Raw genomic sequence first — 22,408 nt, 5'->3', positions numbered from 1 at the left:
ATCTTATCATCGCATGGATATGCTTATTATCTGGCCACCATGGTTGGGTTCCCTATACATTCCATAAATGATTTCAAACGTTTAAAACTTGTTGTTTCTTTTATAATGGCCGAGAATGTAGTCTATCCAGGTGAGTGCTCTGTGAAAGAGCACTCACTCTTGAAAGAAAGTGTTCCAATATAGTGTGGACTGTTCTACAGATGTTGGTTAAGTTTGTCCATATCTTGTTTAGACTTCTGTACCTTAACTAATTTTTTAAATTACTTTATCAAATAATTACCAGGAGAGTTTTTTCTTGTTGTTGTTGTCCAGAACAGCTTTATTGAGACATAATTCGTAAACCATACAAGTCACCTGTTTAAAGTGTACACAAGTTTCCCATTTAATGTGTACAACTAAGTGGTTTTTAGTATATTCACAGAGATGTGCAGCCCTCACCACAGTCAATTTTAGAATATTTTCATCCCTCAAGAAAACCCATAGACTTTAACTAGTACCCTCCAGGCCCGTCTCTCCCTGCTCCAGCCTTTAGTAACCACTAATCTTCTTTAGAATGGGCTTCCCTAGTGGCTCAGAGGATAAAGCGTCTGCCTGCAATGCAGGAGACCTGGATTTGATCCCTGGTGGATTTGCGGAAATCCCTGGGGGGGGGGGGGGGTGGGTGGGGGAAGATCCCCTGGAGGAGGGCATGGCAACCCACTCCAGTATTCTTGCCTGGAGAAGCCCATGGACAGGGAGCCTGGCGGGCTACAATCTATAGGGCTGCAAAGAGTCGGACACGACTGAAGCACTTAGCCTGCAGTCTTCTTTAGGTCTCTGGATTTCCCTATTCTGGACTTTCATATGGATGGAATGATATAATATGTGGACTTTTGTGACTGGCTGCTTGCACTTAGCATGATGTTTTCAAGGTCCATCCACAATGTAGCGTATATCCATATGTCATTCTTTTTATGGCTGAATAAAGATTCCATTATATAAGATTCCATTATATGAATGTATCACATTTTGTTTATCCATTCATCTCTTAAAGGATATTTGGGTTTTCACTTTTAACTATTATGAATAATGCTTCTGTAAACACTCATGTGCCAGTTTTTGTGTGGATGTATGTTTTTATTTCTCTTGGGTGTGTATCTATGAGTGGGATTGCCAGATCTTTTGATAACTTTATGTTTAATAACTTGGGGAACTGGTAGATTGTTTTCCAAAACAGTTGCACCATTTTAATTTTCCATAAGCAGTGGATAAGAGTTCCAGTTTCTCCACACCCTCACCAATACTCGTTATCATTTATGTTTTTGGTTAAATCCATCCTGGGAGGTGTGAAGTGGTATGTCATTGTGGTTTTGATTTGTATTTTCCTGATGAGTAAAGATGTTGAGCATCTTTTCTTGTGCATATTGGACAACTGTATATCTTCTTTAGAGAAATGTCTAGATCCTTTGCCCATTTTTTGACTGAATTGTCCTTTTATTATTAAGTTGTAAGAATTTTTATGTACTCCAGATACAAGTTCTTTATCAGACATATGATCTGCAAATATTTACTCCCACTCTTTGAGCTGCCCTTTTACTTTCTTGATGGCATCCTTTGAAACACAAAAGTTTTAAGTATCAAATTTTGATGAAGTCCAAATCGTATATATATCTTTTGTTGCTATGCTTTTGCTGTCCTAGCTAAGAAACCATTGTCTACTTTACGATTATGATGATTTATGCCTATATCTATATTTTCAAATTTGTTAGTACAGAATAGTATATGATATTCTCTTTTATTTATTTATTTGGTTTGGGCTGTGCTGGGTCTTTGTTGCTGCACGCCAGCTTTCTCTAGTTGCAGAGAGTGGGGCTCCTCCTTGTTGTGGTTGGCAGGCTCTCAATGTAGTGGTTTCTCTTGTTTCAGAGCACAGGCTCCAGGGTGTGGAGGCTCCAGTAACCGTGGTACAGGGACTTAATTGCTCCGTGGCATGCAGAATCTTCTGGGTCAGGGATCAAACCCCTGTCCCCTGCGCTGGCAGGCGAATTCTCATTCACTGTACCAGCAGGGAAGTCCTTGAGACTCTCTTTTAATCCGTTCTTGTTTTACACTCTCTTTTTTTATTCCTAATTCCATATATATATTATATATACACATATATAATATATGTATAACATATATATTTATATATATATATGTTTTAACTTAATTTAAGCATGCTGGGTGGTTTCCTAGCATATTACATTTTTCAAAGAACAAATGTTTGGTTGTATTTATAATATATATGCTGTATATTCACTAATATTAGTTTTTTCTTTGGTAATTCTTTTTTCTTTTTATTTTCTTTTATTAATGTCTTAGGTTGAGAACTTAGTTTATTCATATTTCATCTTTATTTTTTAAAAAGAAAGCCTTAAAAATTTCTCACTGTAAAATATTTAAACATATAGACAAAAATAGTAAGTAGTGTAATATGTACTTATGGACCCATATTACTAATGGTTAACATGGTGCCTTCTTTGTTTAAAAAAAAAATTCTTTATTTGGCTGTGCCAGGTCTTAGTTGCAGCATGTGACATAAATTTAGTTCCTTGAACAGGGGTCAAACCGACCTTCTACACTGGGAGTGCAGAGTCTTAGCTACAGGACCACTAGGGAAGTCCTACCTTCTTCGTTTTTGTTAAAGTATACTTCACACTTTAATATCGTTCTAAAATTTCACTCCTCATCACTCTCCCCATATGCAAGTCTATTATAAATACAAATGTATCATCCTTATATCTTTTCTGTACTTTAATATATATTTTGTAAGCAGTATGTTGCTTAATCATTATATGAATGACATTATATTATATGCAGTCTGAATTTAATTTATTGGTTCTGCATTTTTTTAAGAGATATGTCTGTGGTGTTCAAACCTATTTATTTTTCTTGCTATGGAGTACTGAATTATAGAAACATACCGAAATGTATTTATCTGTTTTCCTTTACTGGTCATTTATGTTGTTTCTGATTTTTAATATTATCGACAATGTTTCCATGAACCTTCTTATTCAGGTTTTTCTGGGCACATGTGTACTTGGAAGTGCTTTGTAATAATGTGTAGCATGTTTAACATTACGAAATATTTGCCAAATATCATCAAAGTGATTGTATCAGTACCTTCTACCATCAGCAATTTATAAGAATTATTGTTGTTCCATATCTTTTCCAACAAGCAGACTTTTTCATTAGACATTTTTATTCTTTCCAGTCTTGTAGGAGTGAAATGGTTGTATTTTTTCATCATCATATACTCACAGTAAAATTGATGGTGGTTTCACTCCTTGATGAAACAGTAAACCTTATTGTTTTATTGTGTGACAAACTGAAAGGCTGCATAAACCATTTCTGCTGCATACTGAAGGATGAGGGCTGTCCTGAGGAAAAGCAGTATGTGATTTTTTGAGTTATGTGCTGAACTAGCCTCTTTTTTCATGGAATGCTATTTTTATTTGAAACAAGACTGACAAACTATGTCTTTTTTCAAACTTGGATATTTGAAAATTAATAAGGTGACTCTGTCACTTCAAAGAAAACAACTGATAAAATTTAAGGCAGTGATAAAATTCCAGCTTTCAAGCAAAAATTAGAATTTTTGGAAAACTTATATCAGCCACAATGAGCTTATTAGATTTCCAATACATAGAGGCTTTTCTTTGAGGTTTGAAGTGATATTAATAGACATGATTTTATGATATTGTAAATAAAACGGGTCCACATTTGGAAGATCTGCTTGACTCAGTGGACCAGTATTTTCCAAAGGAACAATGAGAAAAGTTGCTAAATCATGCATGAGTGAAAGATCCTGTCAAAGTGCAACATAAACCAATGGATTTTAATTTTATTTTGCTTAAAAATTTTTAATTTTTAATTTTGAAGTAACCTTAGACTTATAGAAGTTGTTCAGAGAATTTCCCTTATACTCTGCATCTAGCTTCCACTAACGGTGACAGCTTATGTCACCATGATACATTGACCAAAACTAGGAGATGAACATGACCTATGAATTTTAATAGGACAAAGTACAATAAATTCACTGATATTGTTTCAGGTTTCACATCACAACAAACATTTAAGAAACTACCACTTTAGTTTTGGTGTGGTATAATAAAAGATTATCTATAATATATGAAAAGGCATGGATTTTTCTCTTTTCTTCTATTTCCTATTATATATCTGTGTGAAGTCCATTTTTTTTCATATGCTTCAAAATTATGTATTACAACAGAGTCCAGCTGCTTTCTGTTAAGCTGGACATTCAAAGGATTTGCAAAAACGGAAAAGTGAAACCGCTCTCCCAATTAAATATTTTTTATTTTAGAATATATAGCTATCTTTTATAAAAAGTGTTGTAATGTTATTATGTAATGGAGTTGCTATTATTTTATCTTTTTTTGATCATGCCCGGCAGCATGTGGGGTCTTAGTTCCTGACCAGGGATTGAATCCCTGCTTCCTGCAGTGGAAGCACAGAGTTTTAACCACTGGACACTAAGGAAGTCCTGATATGTTATTATTTTAAACAAATATATATTACAATTTTCTGTTTTAATTTTGAATATGGTAAATATTGATAGGTATAATCCACATAAACAAAAATTCTTTGAGATGCTCAATATTTTTAAAGAATGTAAAGGGGTCTTGAGAGCAAATTATTTGACAGTAGTTGCTTGAAAGGATGCATAGTATGTAATGAGTTGACTTTTCTACAATGCACCTAGACTGGTACTATCTATATACCATTCTTAGGGAACTGAGAAAAAAATCACCATTCAAATTATGTTTTATAGGGCTTATTTCTCTCACAGGACTCTGGTAAAGAAAGATTGTTCTAGACATTAATAAGTTAATACATGTAAAACATGTTGAACTGTGAATAAGCCTTCAGTATATGTTAACTGTTATTATTGCTTTTATTAATTAGTGCAGTTATTTGACAGTTGTGCATACTCAAGTATCTTCTCTCAGTTGGTTGCTGATTTTTAATTGTCTTTGCGGTATTTTTTTGCGTGAGAAAAATTTAAGCCTGAATCTGTATTCAAATACATCAATTATCTCATATTCTTTTTATGTTTCATAGAAGAAATTCTTTCCTTCCCCAAAGTAATAATGATACACTTTTATATTTTCCTCTAAAGGTTTCTAAGTGTTCCCTTTCATAGAGTTGTGAAATCACCCTTGTCAAGGTCATTGGTGATCTCCACGTTGTTGAATCCAGTGGTCGATTCTGTCTTCATCCTGATGACCCATCAGTAGCCTTTGACACATTGACCTCTCTTTAATCCCCGAAATGCTTTCTCCTTTGGTTTCTGTGATACTGGGCTCTTTCTGTTCTCCTGCCTCACAGGCTTCTTTGTCCTCATCTCCTTGGGGGTTCTTCTCCTATCTACATGTTGGAATGTGCTGGACTTCTGCCTTCCACCTCTTCTAGTTCCTTCCTATACTCACTCTTTATCTGCTCTCCTCCAGCCTTACAGCTTTAAATATCTATACAGTGATGCCTGTAAAAAATTATATTTTAGTTCTAGTCTCTCCTCTGAACTCTTTTGTTCGATTGCCTGTAGGATCTCTAATAGACATCTCAAACTTGGCCCAAACAGAAGTGTTGATTTATCCAAGCTATTTCTTTCATGTTATTCTTCTCAGTAACACCACCTTTCACTCCATTACTTAAGTGGAAACACTGGAGGTTTCTCGTTCTCTTTCACAACTCATATCCCAAATTTAAGCAAATATTGCTCTTTCCTCCAGAATATATCCTAAATCTTAACCACGTTATACTTCTTCCGCCAGGATCATCTTATTCCAAGAAACGATCATCTAGCCCCTGGACTATTACAGATGCTCACTGTCCTACCGGGTTTCGTTGTCCCCTGGCTTCCACATAACAGGGAGAGTGAGCATTTGAACTATCCATGAGATTATGTCAGTTTTCCCACTTTCCACTTGTCATGACTTCCCATCCCACTTAGCACAAAATCCAGAGTCCTTACCAATGCGAGGGTCGCCGAATGAACTGAAGCTGATGCTTCTCCAACTGCATCTGCGATTTCCCTTCTTGCTCCCTCTGCTTGCAGCCATTGTCACCTCCTTGCTGCCCCTTGAGCTTGCCGAGCACGTCACCAGCACCTGATTTGAATCCTCCTCCGGCTCCTGTCTCACCTGGAGAACTTTGATTCCCCTCTACCCTGTAGGAGTCACATTCCTGGTGACCACCATCTCCTTCCAGAAGGCTTCCACCCTGCAGACTCTTCGCTTCTGTTTAGTATGAGTCTACGGAGGTATCTCTTGTATTCCTATACAGTTGTTCTCGTCATTTTGCTTCTATACTGTTATGTGTTTGGACAAGAGAGTTTTTTTCTTTAACTTTTTTTAAAATTTTAACTTTTATTATTTTGGTTGTACCACGTGGTTTGTAGGATCTCAGTTCCCAGACCAGGGATTAAATCTGGGCCCTCGGCAGTGAAAGGGCAGAGTCCTAACTATCGGACAGTGAAGGGATGTGTGGAGAAGAAAGTTTTATCTTCACTGGGACATCAAAAAGAAAAGGCTTTAAACCTATAATTTTTCTTTTGAGCTTACTGTTACTTGTACTCTTTTTTTTTTTTGCTACAACTTTTCCCCTTGATAATGTATAATTTCAGTTTTGATTTGCCCTAAGATCCATGAGTTCTCTAGGAGTATTTTCTTGATGGCTATGTCCCCTCATTGATTTCTAAATTTTGTGCCATTATTAGAGAATATGGCCTATAACATTTTTCTCACAGATTGCAAGATCAGAAGAATAAAAGTATATTCTTAAACTTTAAGGGGGTAAAGTTCTGTAGTTGCTAAGTAGGATTTATTGACTATGTTATTCAAAAACTTCATATTATTAATCTTTAAAAGCTATTTGACTTGCCAGCTTCTGAAATAAATATTGTAGAACTCTTCACTATGGGTATATATACATTTTCAAATTCTCTTTGAGTTGTTAGGAGTTTCTGTTTTATGCAGTCGTCTCCTATGTTGTTTGTTGTATAAAGTTTTATGACTGTTACAGCTTCTTTGTGGGTTGCCTCTTTTATTATCACATCATATTCTTTGCCTTGTCTGACATGTTTGTCCTTGAATTTGCTTTGTCTGACATTGGCACTTCTGCTTCCTTTTTGCTTGCCTTTGCAAGGCCTATTGCTGACTATTTTTAACCTTTTTCTTTTTTAAGTGTGTGTTATATTTAAATAGTACAGAATTGGATTTTACTTTTTTTTTTTGCTTGGGAGAAGCAAGGATTTATGATTACTTGCAGCCAGTCAGGAGAATACTTGGCCTTTCCCAAAGCAGTGTCTGGATTTTACTTTTTATTTACATCTAACAGTCTCAGAGTTTTATAGAGAAATTAATTCTGTTCCCCTTTTTGTGTTAATGAGTATACTTAGGGTTTAAGGCTTCTGTGTTATTTTTCATTGCTCTCTGTATCAGTTAGGAATGTGCTTGGCCATAAGTAACAGAATGCACCATTAATAGTTGCCTGATTAAAGAAATCTTTCATATTTGTATTACCACATTTCATTTAATAATTAAAGAAGTTTATTGCTTGGAGTTCGTCATTTTTCCTAAATGATGAGAAGTCTGGAGGTGTACTGCGGTGGATAGATTAGTTTAACTTCTCAGTCAGATCGTCAAGGCCTCATCTCCTCTCACATTTCTGCTTACTCATCTCTGGCGTGTGGCTTTCTTCCTCATGGCTGAAAAAGCCCTCCAGCAGCTCCTGACATCACTTCTTCATTCCAGCCAGGAAGAAGGAGGGGAGGCAAATGAGCAATGAGTGAACCCATTTCTCCTAAGAAGTCTTCACCTTTTGTTTAGAACAAGAAAGCCTTTCACTGGGACATCTGCCCACATCTTCTTGGTCAAAAGTGGGGATGACTGGTCACTCCTAGGTCGCCTGCTTGCCAATGAGAATAATAGTACATGATGGGTTTAGACCAGTTTTGTTTGTCCTTTGAGGCTGGAGTAGAAACTTGCCTTTCCTGAAACGAAGGGATCTCTGTTACTTCCCAAACAAATTGGGGTTTTCGTAAGGGAGGAAGGTGGCTGGGATGGTGTCTGCTATGATAGCTACTCATTTTCTGCGGTTTTCTCTTTTCCTTGTAAGTATTTTTACAGGATTGACAAGCCTATTATCACGTACCTTTGCCCATGGTTAATTTGGAAGTTCTGCAGTTGTAGCCGTAGTTGCCTCCTTGCTTTTATCAGTCATAATTAAACTGACATTCCTCTAGTACTGCATTGCTTTTAACATACTAAAAAGATAACAATGCCTTTATATATCAGCCAGGGGAATTAATGCTGCCGTCTGCAATAGATAAATTCTGAAATTTCAGTGAGTTACTATAATGGGGGTCTAGTTCTGATTACGTCACAGCTTGATGCAGATTGGGTAGCTATGGCTTGGCTCGCCTTTGAGCACTGACTCATGGATCAGGCCGCTTTTCTCTCCACCCTCTTGGAGTCGTCAATTTCCTCCTGGGTGGGTGGGAAAGAGAATGTGGAAAAAGGCGCACTGACTGCAAACAGCCTTAGCCCGAAAGTGGCACAAGTTACTTCCCCTGACGTTTCCTAGACTACAGCCATGTGGCCCCATGGAATTGAAGGGGGCCTGAGAAAGGTGGTCACCTGCTGGGCTCAGGGAGAGGCGGTGGCATGCTGGACACAGTGTGGTCGCTGTCCCAGCCTGTCATTCTAGTCATCCCTGCACTTGTTTTTCTCTGCATAGATACACTCACTGCCTCCGTAACGGGGGCGCCTGCAAGCCTCACCTGGTCACTGCATCAGCCCAGCGTCCACAGTCTGCATGTGTACGGCATTAGGCTCTCTAAGGTCCTGATGGGGCTCAAAAGGCACGTCATCCTCACACCCTCGAGACACGATACACAGTGGGGAGAGCAGGGTCAGAATGTCCACTGTGGAAAAGGCGGGAGTATGAGCCCCACTTAGTCACTAGCCTATAGCATCGTGAGGTCCTCCAGGTCAGACTCTGTGAGGACCCCCTGCCCTGGCAGTGAAGGGATGACCTTGAATGGACACTGACGGTACTCTGGAGGCTCCTCCTTGTTCATTATTCCCCTTGGCTGCATCTGAAGTGAGTATAGGGGATCTCATCCTCCTTGGACCATATAGATGGTCCTTTGAAACCTGCCTCCTGGTCATCGAGGTTGGGTGCCCAAGGGTTGTTTAAGTCATTAAGTCCAGACTCAGAGACTTAGTAGGCTTCTGATCTCTTTGCTTCCATGTGTCAGGAGCAACAGATAAGATTCTTCTCTGGACAAATTTCAAAAATTGCCTGTTTTCCTTTGCCTCTTTACCCTATGCCTCTACTTTTCAACTGAAGGTCATCTCCATTTAGGCTCTTTGAAAAATAAGTGTGAAAGACTGCACCCTTCGTGTCTTGTTTTAGCCTGGTTCCTCTCAGGAGCAGAGACAAGGATGGGAGACAGTCACACAAGTGTTTATTCAGGAAACACCTGTGAGGGAAAAAGGGCCGGGAGCTGGAGGAAGCTGGGAGAGCCATGGTGCTGTAGTCAGTGCAGGCATGACATTGAGTGAAGGAGAGGGGAGGGAAGGGTGGGTGGAGGTGTTCCAGGCTGTCCAGGGAAGGTTTGTTACGGCCTCTGAGGAGTTGCCCTTCATAGGAGTCTCATGTCTCCCAAGAACCAGCCTGCCGTGCTCAGCTGAAGGCTGGGAGCATGACCTTGGGCTCAATTCTTTGTGTTTTTTAAACACTTAAATAAAAAAAATAATTAAAAAAAATTTTGGCTGCACCACCCAGCAGGTGGAATCTTAGTTCCCTGACCAGGGACTGAACCCGCGCCCCCTACAGTGGAGTCCTGACCACTGGATTGCCAGGGAAGTCTCCTCAATTCTTTCTTGAACTCATTTCTTTCCCTTAATATCTGGCCAAACACAGCACCTAGCAACTAACGCATACTCCCAGTGCTGTGTTTTCCAACCTCCCTTCTTAGAGGGACAAGTTCAGAAGGCATGAGGGTCTTCCTTTTAAGTTATAGTGTCTGACAGCTTTACCAGTTGCTTTGTTCCTGCATCACATGAATCTTCAGCCAACCACCCTGCTAAACACCACTACTAAAGCACTGATAATCAGTTGATATTCCTGTTGCAGCCAGTACCCCACTTAGGGGTAGATCTCCATTTTAGTCATTGGTTACCAATGGAATCTATTAGAACTGGCAGACTGAAAAATCTCAGTGACTTAATCCAACACAAATTTATTTCTTGCTCAGGTTATGGGCTGGTCAGGGAGACTCAGGGGCTAGCTGCTTCCTTTTGCAACACCACCGTCTCCAATTTTTGCTTCCAGTCAACAGACAGGGAAGATGATAGATAGAGAAGAGAAATGAGAGAGAGAGAGAAGACTCAGAAGATGCTTTGCTCCGAAGTGCCTTGGCTTGTATGAAAGTGTTAGTTGCTCAGAATTGTCCAACTCTTTGCAACTCCATGAACTGTGGCCCACCAGGCTCCTTTGTCCATGGAATTCTCCAGGCAAGAATACTGGAATGGGTAGCCATTCCCTTCTCCAGAGGGTCTTTCCCACTCAGGGATCAAATTCAGGTCTCCTGCATTGCAAGCAGCTTCTTTACCATCTGAGCCACCAGGGAAGCCTTGGCTTGGAAGTGACACAAGTCTTCCTTCAGTGAGTCACCTGATGTCCGCTCTGCTGAGGATTTCAGGGTCTCTGGGCTTTGGACACCAGTTCCAGCCCTGACACCTGCACAGCAGGCTGACCTGGCTTCCATATTGCTCCCTAGAAGGAATGGGAGGGGGAGATGGCTGTGGAGCTGCACTCAGGTCAATCTCTGTCTGGCATCCTCTTTGTAGATGACAAGGTTTTGTAGGGTGATGTGATGGTTGCGTACCCCTGGTCAGCCCAGGTCATTCCTCACTCATTACAACCCTGATCTTTTTTTTTTTTCCTCCCCTTCCTTCTCCTTTTTCCTCCTGTTGTGAGGCAGCGAGTGACAAGCACATCCAGTGGCTGCTGGGTGCAGATGGTGAGGTCTGGGTCTGGATCATGGGAGAAGGTCCCGGCGACAAGCCCTATGAAGAGATCTCTGAGGAGCTGATTGCAGAGAGAGCGCGGCTGCAGGCGCAGCAGGAAGCCGAGGAACTCTGGTGAGAGGTGCCAGCGGGTGTTGAGGCGGAGGCGGGGTGGTGGTGCTGGTGCCTGAACACGGAGGCTTGGGGTGGGCTCAAATGAAGGATAATAGATTATGGGTGGGAAGGAGAAGGCAGTGCCAGGCGGCTGGCAGGCTGTTTGCAGCTGTGCTAAGATTAGGTGGCCCAAGAATCAGTCTTACATCAGGTCGATGTTGTGATTCAAGGAGGTGATTTGAGGCCTCAGTTTTCTACATCTATGGTTTGGGGACCACAACACCTTTTTTATATAGTTGGATTTATTGAGATAATACATTTGATATTCTTTCGCCTCTTCCCTCGCTGAGTTGTCCCTAGGACAGCAGGGCAATTTGAATATCACTCTTAAAGTCTGTTTGGTCCTCTTTGTGTTACCTCTGTTTTTCAACCAAGATGGACACTGAAGCCTCTACTGATACTGGGAGGGTCAGACTTCTTTCATAAACAACCTAAGACGTATTTTTTGCTGAACTTGGACGTTTGTATGAGGTCGGTGCCAACATTTTCCCCACAAGTTTTAATCACGTGTTTTTGTTGTTGGTTTTGACTGCACTGGGTCTTCCGTCCTGTATGCAAGCTTTCTCTACTTGCGGCGAGAGGACTTCTCATTGCGGTGGCTTCTTTCGTTGCGGAATGCAGGCTCCAGAGCCCAGGCTCCGCAGAAGGCAAGGGTCTCTGGGGTCGCACAGAGTCGGACACGACTGAAGCAGCAGCAGCAGCAGCAGCAGAGCCCGGGCTCAGTGTTTGTGGCGCATGGGCTTAGTTGCTCCTCGCATGTGGGATCTGTCTGGACCAGGGATTGAACCCAGTACCCTGCATTGACAGGCAGATTCCTAACCACTGGACCACCAGGGAACTCCAATGACAATGTTCTAATAATAAAATTGTGATGTATATTCATGTTGAGGTTTGACAGAAAACAGCAAAATTCTGTAAAGCAATTGTCCTTCAATAAAAATAAATTTAAAAATTGTGACATATGACCAATACTGAAAACTATAAAGAATTAATTAAAGAACAACTCAATACCTATCACCAAAGATAAGCATGATGAGTATCAGGGCGATACCTGCTCTGTAAAGTGCTTTATTCACACCTTGATAAATTGGTCACTGTAGGTCCACAGCATTATTCAAGGTAACTGTGTAGTATCCCATTACATGAGGAACCCAACTTATTGGTCCTGTTGAGGGTCATTCGTGCTGTTTGCCATTTTTTTTTTAATGTTATAAAAATCCTCTGATGTACATCTCCCTACACCTTTGTAAACTCAAGCAAGAAATGGGATTCCTGAGATTTTTTTTTTCCCCCCCCTGGCTTCCAGAGCAGTTCTGCTGATTTACACTCCTCTACGGGAGAGGAACTGTTTTTTCCCACCTTTGCCAACATTTGTGAACCTCAGCTACTTGCCATTCTGATAGACCAAGAATGACTGGGCGTGGTTTTTGTTTGAAATGCTGTTGGCACATGGTCCCTTCTTTTCCCATGCCTCCTGATATCTGCTGGTGTTCTCTCGAAAGGAGACAGAAGGAGGCGGAGATCACCAAAAATTTCCGGGATGCTCTGGCCAATGAGAAAGCCCGGATCCTGGCAGAGAAGTGGAAGGTGGAGATGGAGGACCGCAAGGCTGCCAAAGTCCTGGAGGAGCGCATCCATGAGGAGTTCAAGGTGGGCCAGTGCCTGGGTGTCAGTGTGAGGCCACCTGTTGCAACCCCCAGGCTGATCTCTGGTTGGACCAGTCCTTGGCCAATGCGTGCTTTATGAGAATAGAAATCAGACATGTCTGAGTAGGAAGGAACTTGACATACCATCTTGGCTAATTCACTTCTCCTTGTACAGATGAGGAAATTGAGGGTCAGATAGGGAAGAGATTGTGTGTAGTGGTGATTGGTTTGAGGACAGAGCCAGGATCAGAACTCAGCCCTCTGCATCCCAAACCAAGGGTCCTGAAATGAGCCCTGAAGAGAGCTGAATCTGTGGTCAGACCAACCTGGGGTCCAGCTCCAACTCTATTGCTCACTGCTGTGTGACCTTGGGAAGCTTGCTGAACTTCTCTGAGCTTCTTGTTTGTAATATTCGTAATAACAACACTCTCCTTGAGATTTTTGGAGGATTCAAGGAGATGAAAAATGTAAATTTTTCTGCCCAGGATAGGACATTGTTTGTAAGTTTGCATATCTGCTCATTCTGAGACTCAGAGTTTGGAGTTGGTAAAGGAGCTTTACAGTCCTGTAGCAAGAAACTCAAGTTTCCTAAAAAAAAACTTAGGTTAATATTTTTTCTTCTGGTTCCTATTTTGAGATTTTTTTTTTTTTTGGCTATGTAGGAATAATATATTTTTGAGGGGGTAGAAAACTCAGAAAATACTGTAAACAAAAAGAAAAAAAAACAAGAATCATGCTGAATCTCAGCAGTTGTATATTTTTGTGAATTGTATATTAATGGCATTTGCCCATTTTTGAATTTTTAAAAAAGTTCCCCCTATAATGGTTAGATAAAGGGGACATTGGCCTTTTAATATCATTTCTGTTGTAAATATTTTTTCTCAGTGTTGTTGTGGTTTTCTTAATTTTGGTTATAGTGGTTCATGATGTACAGAAGGTTAAAATTTTTATTAGCCAACTATATGAATCTTGTTCTCTATTAGTTGTTTTATGCATACAAAGGCCATCACAAGCTTATAAAAATACTAATCTACATTGCTTTATATGTCTTTCCAGAACTCATTTCTTTGAACTCAATTTTCCTTCACTTTGCTGTGTGGTATGATATATGGCCTTCACTTTATTTTATTCCAAATGGCTAGCCCATTATGCTAGCATCATTTACTATGTAAATCATCCTCTCTCCTCTCATTGGATTTCCTGCCTTGATTCTTACTTCTTACTTACTTTTGGATCCTTTTGTGGATTTTTCTTCTTTGACTGATTATTCCTGAGCCAGATGTAATTGTTTAATTGTATGTAACTTTAACATAAATTTTACCATCTATTAAAGTTAGAGTGTATCATTATTCTTCATTTCTAAAATGTCCTTGGTTAATCTCATCCATTTTTTCCCCATTAGAGCTACTTTTGAATTATTTTCTCAGTATCCTCTTCTCCCCTAATATCCAAAAAATCCATGTGGTGGTTTTCGCTGAATTGCATCAGTACTATTGCTGTATTGGTGGAAGATGAACATTTTTTATAATATTGAATCACTAAATCTTACTCAGGAATGTGGTAAGTTCTTCCTATTATCCAAAGTTTCTTTTTTTATCTTTGATATAGTCTTTTTTTTAAATACCTGTAAATGCACCGGCCACCCAATCCTAAACATTCTCAGTGACATATGTTCTTGTGGGCTTCTATTTTTTGGACTTGGGTAAAATTTATTTTTTTCTTTAGGTGCTCTATGTTTCTTTTCTTTTACATTTTATGTTTAATATTTTTATTGCTATTGTGATTGTACTCATTGCTTTTAAACCTACTGCAACTGCTACCTGTATATTTACATTGTTATTGGTCTCCTTATTTAACTTTCCCATGAGTTGCCCTTTTTTTCCTAGGAGAATCTTTTGCATTTTTAAGTGAAGGAATATTTACTCTCAAGACACTTCATTTAAAAAAAATTCAAACTTGGAGAAAAGTGGAGAGAAAAATGACATGAGTACTCGTATATTAATATTATCCACCTACCTTTACCAATTATTAATATTTTGCCTCGATTTCATGCTCTTTGCTTCTCTCTTTCTCCATCCATACTTGCATACCCACAGGTGCACACACAGTCACATATACATACTTGGGCTTTTTTGTTGCTGTCAAACATTTTGAGAGAAAATTGCAGACATATGCTTTCTAACCCAGGAGCCAGCAAACTATTTTCTGTAGAGGAGCAGATAGTCAATATTTTAGACTCTGTGGGTCATGCTGTCTCTGTCACAACTACTCAACTAGGACACCACGGCACAAAAGCAGCCACTGACAACACGTAAACACAAGAGTGAGACTGTGGTCCCACAAGGTTTTCAAATAATGCTTGTCATTGGCCTGCGAGCTTCCTGATCAAACCTTAATCCTTAATCTCCCTGATCAAACCTTAATCCTTCAGGGTGCATGTCCCACAAAGAAGGATATTTCCTGTCATAGCATCAGTAATCATTGTCACATTGATTGAAATGAACGATGTAATTCCGTAGTAGTGACTCACATCCCATCCACACTGGAGAGATACTTAGTTTGTATTGCTGGATTTTGCATAGGAGCCTGGTGGGCCATGGTCCATAGGGTCGCAAAAGAGTCCAATGTGACTTAGCAACTAAACAATAACTACTTAAGTCTGCTGGGGAAGAAAAGCAGTACTTTTCACATGTCTCCAGCTGTGAGCATCACCTGTTCCAATCCCTAGCCTCTGTCCTCCCCAGAGGTGGGCTGAGTCCCAGATGCTGGGAGGGTAGCTTGGCGGAGCTGGAGTCTTGGGGCTCGGTTCCCAGCAGAGATTCTCTGATGTTCTCCTTGAGGACCTCAGTGATTGAGGGATAGAAATTGTATGCTGGCTCTGTGTTGGGGTTTATGGAGGAATCAGTAAAGCCATGTGGCCAGGCCCCATGTTCACTGAGGAACCCAAATGCAGGCTTTTGTGTTATTTCCAAAGGTTATCGTTAGTGTGTGTGTGTGTGTTTTGTATGTGTTTTTTCTGTGTGAACACATATAAATGTGTTATATGTGTTTAATATACCTAGTAAGTATGTCTGCTTTGAGGAGCCTCAGCAGTGCAAGTAGCATCTTTGAGGCCTTGGAAGGCTCATTAAGGAATATCAGAGCACACATTGGGGCTGGACGGTCCTTGTGGATGAGCTGAGATATTTTCTGTCAGTGCGTCCATGCTTAGTTGCTAAATCATACCCGACTCTTTGCTACACGCCTGTAGCCTGCCAGGCTCCTCTGTCCATGGGATTCTCCAGGCAAGAATGCTGGAGTGGGTTGCCATTTCCTTCTCCAGGGGGTCTTCCCCACCCAGGGATGAACCCGTGTCCCCTGCATCTCCTGCCTTGGCAGGCAGATTCGTCACCACTGAGCCACCTGGGAGGCCCCGTTTTCTGGCAGAGCTGTCTGTAAATGAACTACCCTTGTACTGTGACAGGCTCTCCATGACAGGAAGTGGTTACGTGTAGGCTGAAACAGTATCTGAGAAGGTTTCATAGGTGGATTAAATATGCCTGGCAGCAAATTCTTGGCCTCTCCTCCCTTTGAGAGGAGGGGTCTGGTTCCCTACCCCTGAGCCTCTGTGACCTTGTGGCTAGCCTTGGTCTGTAGGGTGCAGGAGAAATGACTGTGTGTAAATTCTGAGGATGGATAAGAGCAGATTGCGCCCTCTGGCAAGGCTCACTTTTGGAAGCTGCCTCACAAGAAGCCTTCCTGCCCTAGGCTCCCAGGCTATCTGCAAGGACACCCAGGCTAGCTAAAGAGAGGCTATGTGAAGGAGCACCTAGGCACCGCACACATGAATGAAGCCTTTGTGGTTCTTCCAGTCAATGACCTCAGCCAAGTAATCGACCATGACTGACATAATGTGGAGCTGAAAAGCCACCCAGCCAGGCCCGGCCCGAACTAGTATCTACAGAATCTCAAGCACATAAAACGTTTGTGTTTTAAGCCACTAAATTTTGCGGATAGCTTGTTGTTATAATACTTAGCAATAGATAACTGCAACAGCTTTGCCAAAGGGATTTACGCAACGGGTTAGAGATTGGTTTAGATAATTTTTATTGTGTCTTCCTACATCAAGATGCTAACATAATACGAGTCTTGCATGCAGCGAGGCACCGATAACATTCGTCTAATTTAATACTCTTTCCCTCTGAGACCAGAAGTGGAGGTTGTTTGGAGGAGGGTAGTGGTGGTAGTAATAAACTCCCTGTTCTCAAAAAGCTTACAAGGTGCCAGGGAAGAGATAATTCTGAGCAGCCGCTCAGCCCCAACTATGATCGGAGGCACCTTAGAGGGCAGAGGTCCTTCCAGGAACCCTGCACAAACAAAGACAGAAAATGGAAAGGAGATAAATGGGGTGAGAAATGATCTGCTGGGGGAGAGAAAAAAAGGACATGATGGGTGGAGACAGACAAAAACCTGGAAAGACTGGCTGTGAGGCCCTTGAATGCTATGCTAAGGAGGTGGGCTATTTTCTGTGGGCAAAGCAGACTCGCGCGTATTCAGAGGGCCACGTTTGATCATGTTTTACAAGGAAACCTGGTGGTGTGATTCAAGTGATAAACATTTAGGGTGAGGGGGAGCCAATTAGGAGATCTTTGCAATGGTCAAAATAGGAAGTGACGAGGGTCTGGACAGAGTCTGGGACTATGAAGAGAAAGGGGATGGACAAAGAAACGCTGGTGGTGTAATCAACCATCAGTTAGATGTTGGTAGGTGGCGCTAGTGGTAAAGAGCCCACCTGCCAATGCAGGAGACCTAAGAGGCATTACTGACTCAATTGACGTGTGTTTGAGTAGACACCCAGAGTAGGTGATGGACAGGGAGGCCTGACGTGCTGCCGTCCATGGGGTTGCAGAGTCAGACACGACTGAGGTTTGATCCCGGGGTCAGGAAGCTCCCCTGGAGGAGGGCATGGCAACTCACTCCAGTTTTCTTGTCTGGGAAATCCTGTGGACAGAGGAGCCTGGCGGGAGGACAGAGGAGCCTACTGTCCATGGAATCGCGAAGAGTTGGGCATCACTGAAGCGCCTTAGCACACAAAGGAAAGCAGAGAGCGAGGCGTCTGAGCCCCAGGTGGAGGGACGGCTAGATGGCACCAGCCTCTCGCGTGGGGAGCTGGGAAGGAAGCTCATGCTTGGAGGAGAGAGAATGTGCTTGAGATGGTCGTGCTGAGGTTGGTGTTACAAAAAGGACTATGCCTTCCAGAGAAAGCACGTGTCTTCGTGACATTTTCCGTTGGGGTGAGACGGACTGGGCATCTGTGGGTTCCTGTGGTGTGCTGTTACTGATGTGTTATCAGGAGAAAGAGGACTGAATCAGCTGGACAGCTCAGAGGGCTTTGGGCTTGCAGAAAGAGGCAATCGACTCCTAAGGTGGAAGGCGAGTGTTTGCCTATCTGCCTTTTGGCTGTATTTGCCTTTTTGCCTATTGGCTGTATTTGCCTTTTTGCCTATTGGCCTTTCGCTGCTAACCCAAAGGAAGATGGCCTTTTCTTCAGTGATCACAGGTGGGCCAAAGGATTCTGAAAGTAGCAACAGAGAGAGTTTTCAGGCAATTTCAGCTGTAAAGGTTGAGCATTTTTGCAAAACCAGAGTGAGGATGGTGCCATACTCTTCTATTTGTGGTGGAAAATGTCTTCTTTTATCAGTTCATCTGTGTGAAGAGCTTACCTTTGCCACAGTAAGTGACCGGTCATGTTCCTTTGGAGGTTGATGCAGGTTTTGGCTCTCTTTTAAAAGTATTTCTTTGTTTCTTTCTTTACTTATTTGATCTTTAGTTATGGCATGGGAACTGTGAGTTGTGGCACATGAGATCTAATTCTCTGACCAAGGACGGAACCCAGTCCCCCTGCTTGGGAGCAGTGAGTCTTAGCCACTGGACCACGAGGGAAGTCTGAGGTTTCTGGTGGTGTCCCATTCTCAGGAGAAAAGAACTGAGTGAACTGTGGAACTGCCATCCATCCATCTATCTGTCTCTTTATTTATTTATTGGTAGTAAATCTTCCTCCATCTTTATTGAGGTGTGATTGACATCAAAATTGTATGAGTTTAAGGTGTACAACGTGACGTTTTGATATACATATACATTAGAAATGGTGACGCAATCAAGCTGACTAACATATCCATCACCTCACCGGCTCTTTTTGTGTGATGAGAGCACTAGTTTGCTGAAACCCACGTCCCTTAAGTACAGTAGTCATTTATAGTCTTCCTGCTGTACATTAGATCTCCAGAACTTTCTCATTCTGTATAACCGAAGCTTTGTGCCTTTTCGCCACACAGCTAAAGTTTCTATAGATATATTTTTAAAAGTAGGTGGTGCATGTATGTGTGTATGCGGCGAAATATTATGCAGTCTCAGAAGGAAATCCTGACATTTGTGACAGCACAGATGAGCTTGGAGAACATTATGCTAAGTGAAATAAGCTAGCACAGAAGGCCAAATGCTGCATGATCTTAAATGTGGAGTCTAACAAAGTTGAACTTGTAGAAGCAGGGAGTAGAATGAAAGTCGTGGAGTTGGGGTAGGAGTGGGTGGGGAGAGAAGTGGGCACTGCCATTTACCATGCTGCTTCCTGTTGCCACAGCTGGTTGGAGTAGGAACACTGTATTTAATTTGAGGTGGTTGGTCAAATGCCATTTATCTATGGTACGCCAGTCATAACCCTTTTCTAGGGGTACTAAGCCTCCTTGTTATGGTAAACTGTGTCCAGTTAAAATACATATGTTGAACTCCCAACCCTAGGGTCTCAGGATGTAACTGTATTTGGACCTAAAGGTCTTTATAGAGGAAATTAAGTTAAAATGAGATTTTTAGGGCAGGCCCTAAATCAGTGGCTTCCCAGGTGGCTCAGAAGGTAAAGAATCTGCCTGCAGTGCAGGAGACCTGGGTTTGATCCCTGGGTTGGGAAGATCTGGAGAAGGGAATGGCAGCCCTCTCTAATATTCTTGCTTTGAGAATTCCATGGACCGAGGAGCCTGGCGGGCTACAGTCCAAGCTAAATCAATATGAATGTTACCCTTTAAAGAAGAGGAAATTTGGACAGAGACATGCATGAACACAGAGGAAAGACCATGTGCTGCTTATAAGCCAAGGAGAGAGGGCTCAGAAAGAAATCAACCCTGCTGACACTTTGATCTTGGACTTCTGGCCTCCAGAACTGCGAGACAATAAATGTCTGTTGTTTAAGCCTACCTGCCCCCGTCTATGGTGCTTTGTTATGGCAGCCAGGAAAACTAGTATCCTCACAAGGAAGTAAGACTAGGGGGTTGCAAGCCCTCTGGCTCTGACATGGCTCAACTGTCTGTGATTTCCCTGAGATCACTCCTGTTTGGAAGACTTCTGTGGGCGGATGATAGATCTATAGTCCCTGGTGGAAGCTCTCTTGGTTAGTGCGCTGTGTATTGAGCAATGCGGTGACCACAATCCGATTAAGGATTCCTGGGGGAGGAATGGGAAACCCACTTTGTAAACTGTGAAGTGCCGTGCCAGTGTGACGCTTCATTTTTATGCTGCTGAGATGCTAGTGACTGATGAAAGTGAAATACAACTTTGGGGTAAAATTCGTTTTTTTCTGCTTTGGAGGCAGACAGACTTTGGTTCCAGTTTTGCATCCGTCATTAACTCTCTGCTCTAGTACTTCGCATCTTGAAAACAACCAACTCACCTTCCCTTTTCTAGCTTAACCCCACAGCCGCCTCTGGCTGCTGCTTCCTGTCTCTGCTCATTTTTAACAGGAAGTGTCTTGAAAGGGGTTGTCTGTGGCCACTTCCTCTCTCTCCCCTATGCTGCCTGGATAGCTGCCTGTCCACTCCACCAGGGCTGCTGTTGACAAGAGCTCACGTCACGTGGTCCCGAGACCACGTTCTGCGGCCCCTTGGTGCTTCTCCGTCATCTCTCGTGGTGTCTCAGCAGCCTGCTGCTCGGCTCACCACCCCCTATGCCTCTCAGCTTCTCCTACAGACATAGCCCCCTCTGGGTTTTTATCTTACCCCTTGGTCTGCCTTCTCAGTCTCACTTTCTGGCTCCAACTCTTTCTCTCAACTCATAAATGGCTCAGTGCCCCAAGGCATTCTGGCTGTTTTTTCTGATCTCCTTTCTTTCTCTCACTGATAACATCAAGTCTGCAGCTAAGAAACATCACCCCCATGCAGAGGGCCTCTCACTCAACCTCTGCAGCCTGAGCTTAAGTCCCTGGGACCCTTACGTCCCAGGTTTATGCATCCCACTACCCACAGCAGGTGTCTCGGATGTCAGATGGCATCTCAGACGCATTAAAGATACAATTTTGACTTGTTTTCCTTCCAGCTGTAGTGGATAATTCCCTACTCAAACATGCCAAACCCATTTCCAATGCTGGGGCCATTGTGCCCATGGTTCCCTCTCTCTAGAAGTTTCTTCTCCCTGAGACTCACTCATCAGCCCTCTTATTATTTAGGTCGCAGAGCAGCCCCTTCTGAGACGATTCTGGTCACTCTGTCTAAAGTAGCTGCCTAGACTCTATCACTTACCCTGTTTTAATTCTCTGTATACTTTGTTATATAATATGGCATGTTGTATAGTATGTTATATAAATATTATATGTAATATGATATATTACATAGTATGATATATAATACAATACTTCTGATATTCTGATATATTTTTTATTTTACCGGATGAGTGTTTTTCTGTCATTGGAAGGCAAGCTCTGAGAGAGTGGGGCTAAGTGCCTTTGTCACGGCTATGTCCCCAGTGCCTGGAGCAGGCAGAGTCTCCTAGGTGCTCAGTAGAGATTTGGTGAATGACTGGAGAAGCCACTTAACATCTTCATCCCTTAATTGCTAACTCCTACAGAGTGGGTCATTAGGAATTTGTCTTTTTTTAGAATTTAAAAACGTGATTGTTGAATTGGAGAAAAATTCTCAATGTGTATCATTGCAGAAGCGACAAAATCCTTGTTTTTTTTTTTTTTTTTTTTTTTAGACGAGGGGCTCAAAACTCAATTCCCATCTTCTTTGTTTTTTCTTCTTGATCCATTAAACTATCAGTGGACTGAAAAAATTATAAGCTGCAAAAACAGAAAATAAGAGGAGGGGAGAGCAGATGAAAATAATGCCCAGAGAAATTTGGTTTCTGGAAGACAGAGGGAGAGTGATGGGAGGTTAGCAGGGCACCTGCAGGAAGGGGCTGGTGGTCCTGAATCAGCTCAGCCGAGAGACCCCACAGGCTCGAGACTTGGGGACAGCGGGTTCAGTGAAGGACGGCGCTGAGAATGAGGGGCTGGTGGCACACTCCTGCGTGGAGCGGCTGGACCCTCAGTTCCCTGCTTTCACCTGTTTCTTCAGGCTACTTCATCCCTCCCTCTGCCCAGGACCTGAAAGGACACCACTGGGGCTCAGCGTATCAGGACAAGTGGAGAGAACAGGTGGGGGCAGGTCGGAATCAGGGGCAACAAGCACAGGTTTGAACTCTGAACCATGGAACCTTCTGTCAGGTTGCCTGTAGGGTGTACAGAAC

General features: G+C 42.2%; 1 protein-coding gene across 1 annotated transcript in view; it reads left to right on the top strand.

Annotated features, from left to right (window-relative positions):
- SH2D4B (SH2 domain containing 4B) overlaps window positions 1–22,408 on the top strand; it is a 76,124-nt gene that overhangs the window by 9,192 nt on the left and 44,524 nt on the right. Inside the window, exons 2-3 of the mRNA XM_005699280.3 lie at window positions 11,029–11,192; window positions 12,734–12,881. Of these exons, the coding sequence (XP_005699337.1) occupies window positions 11,029–11,192; window positions 12,734–12,881 (312 nt within the window). The remainder of the gene's footprint in view (window positions 1–11,028; window positions 11,193–12,733; window positions 12,882–22,408) is intronic.

The sequence above is a fragment of the Capra hircus genome, chromosome 28, assembly GCF_001704415.2.
Source record: "Capra hircus breed San Clemente chromosome 28, ASM170441v1, whole genome shotgun sequence".
NCBI classification, from domain to species: domain Eukaryota; kingdom Metazoa; phylum Chordata; class Mammalia; order Artiodactyla; family Bovidae; genus Capra; species Capra hircus.
The sequence above is the reverse complement of the archived record's forward strand: the minus strand, read 5'-3'. Positions and strand labels throughout refer to the sequence as shown.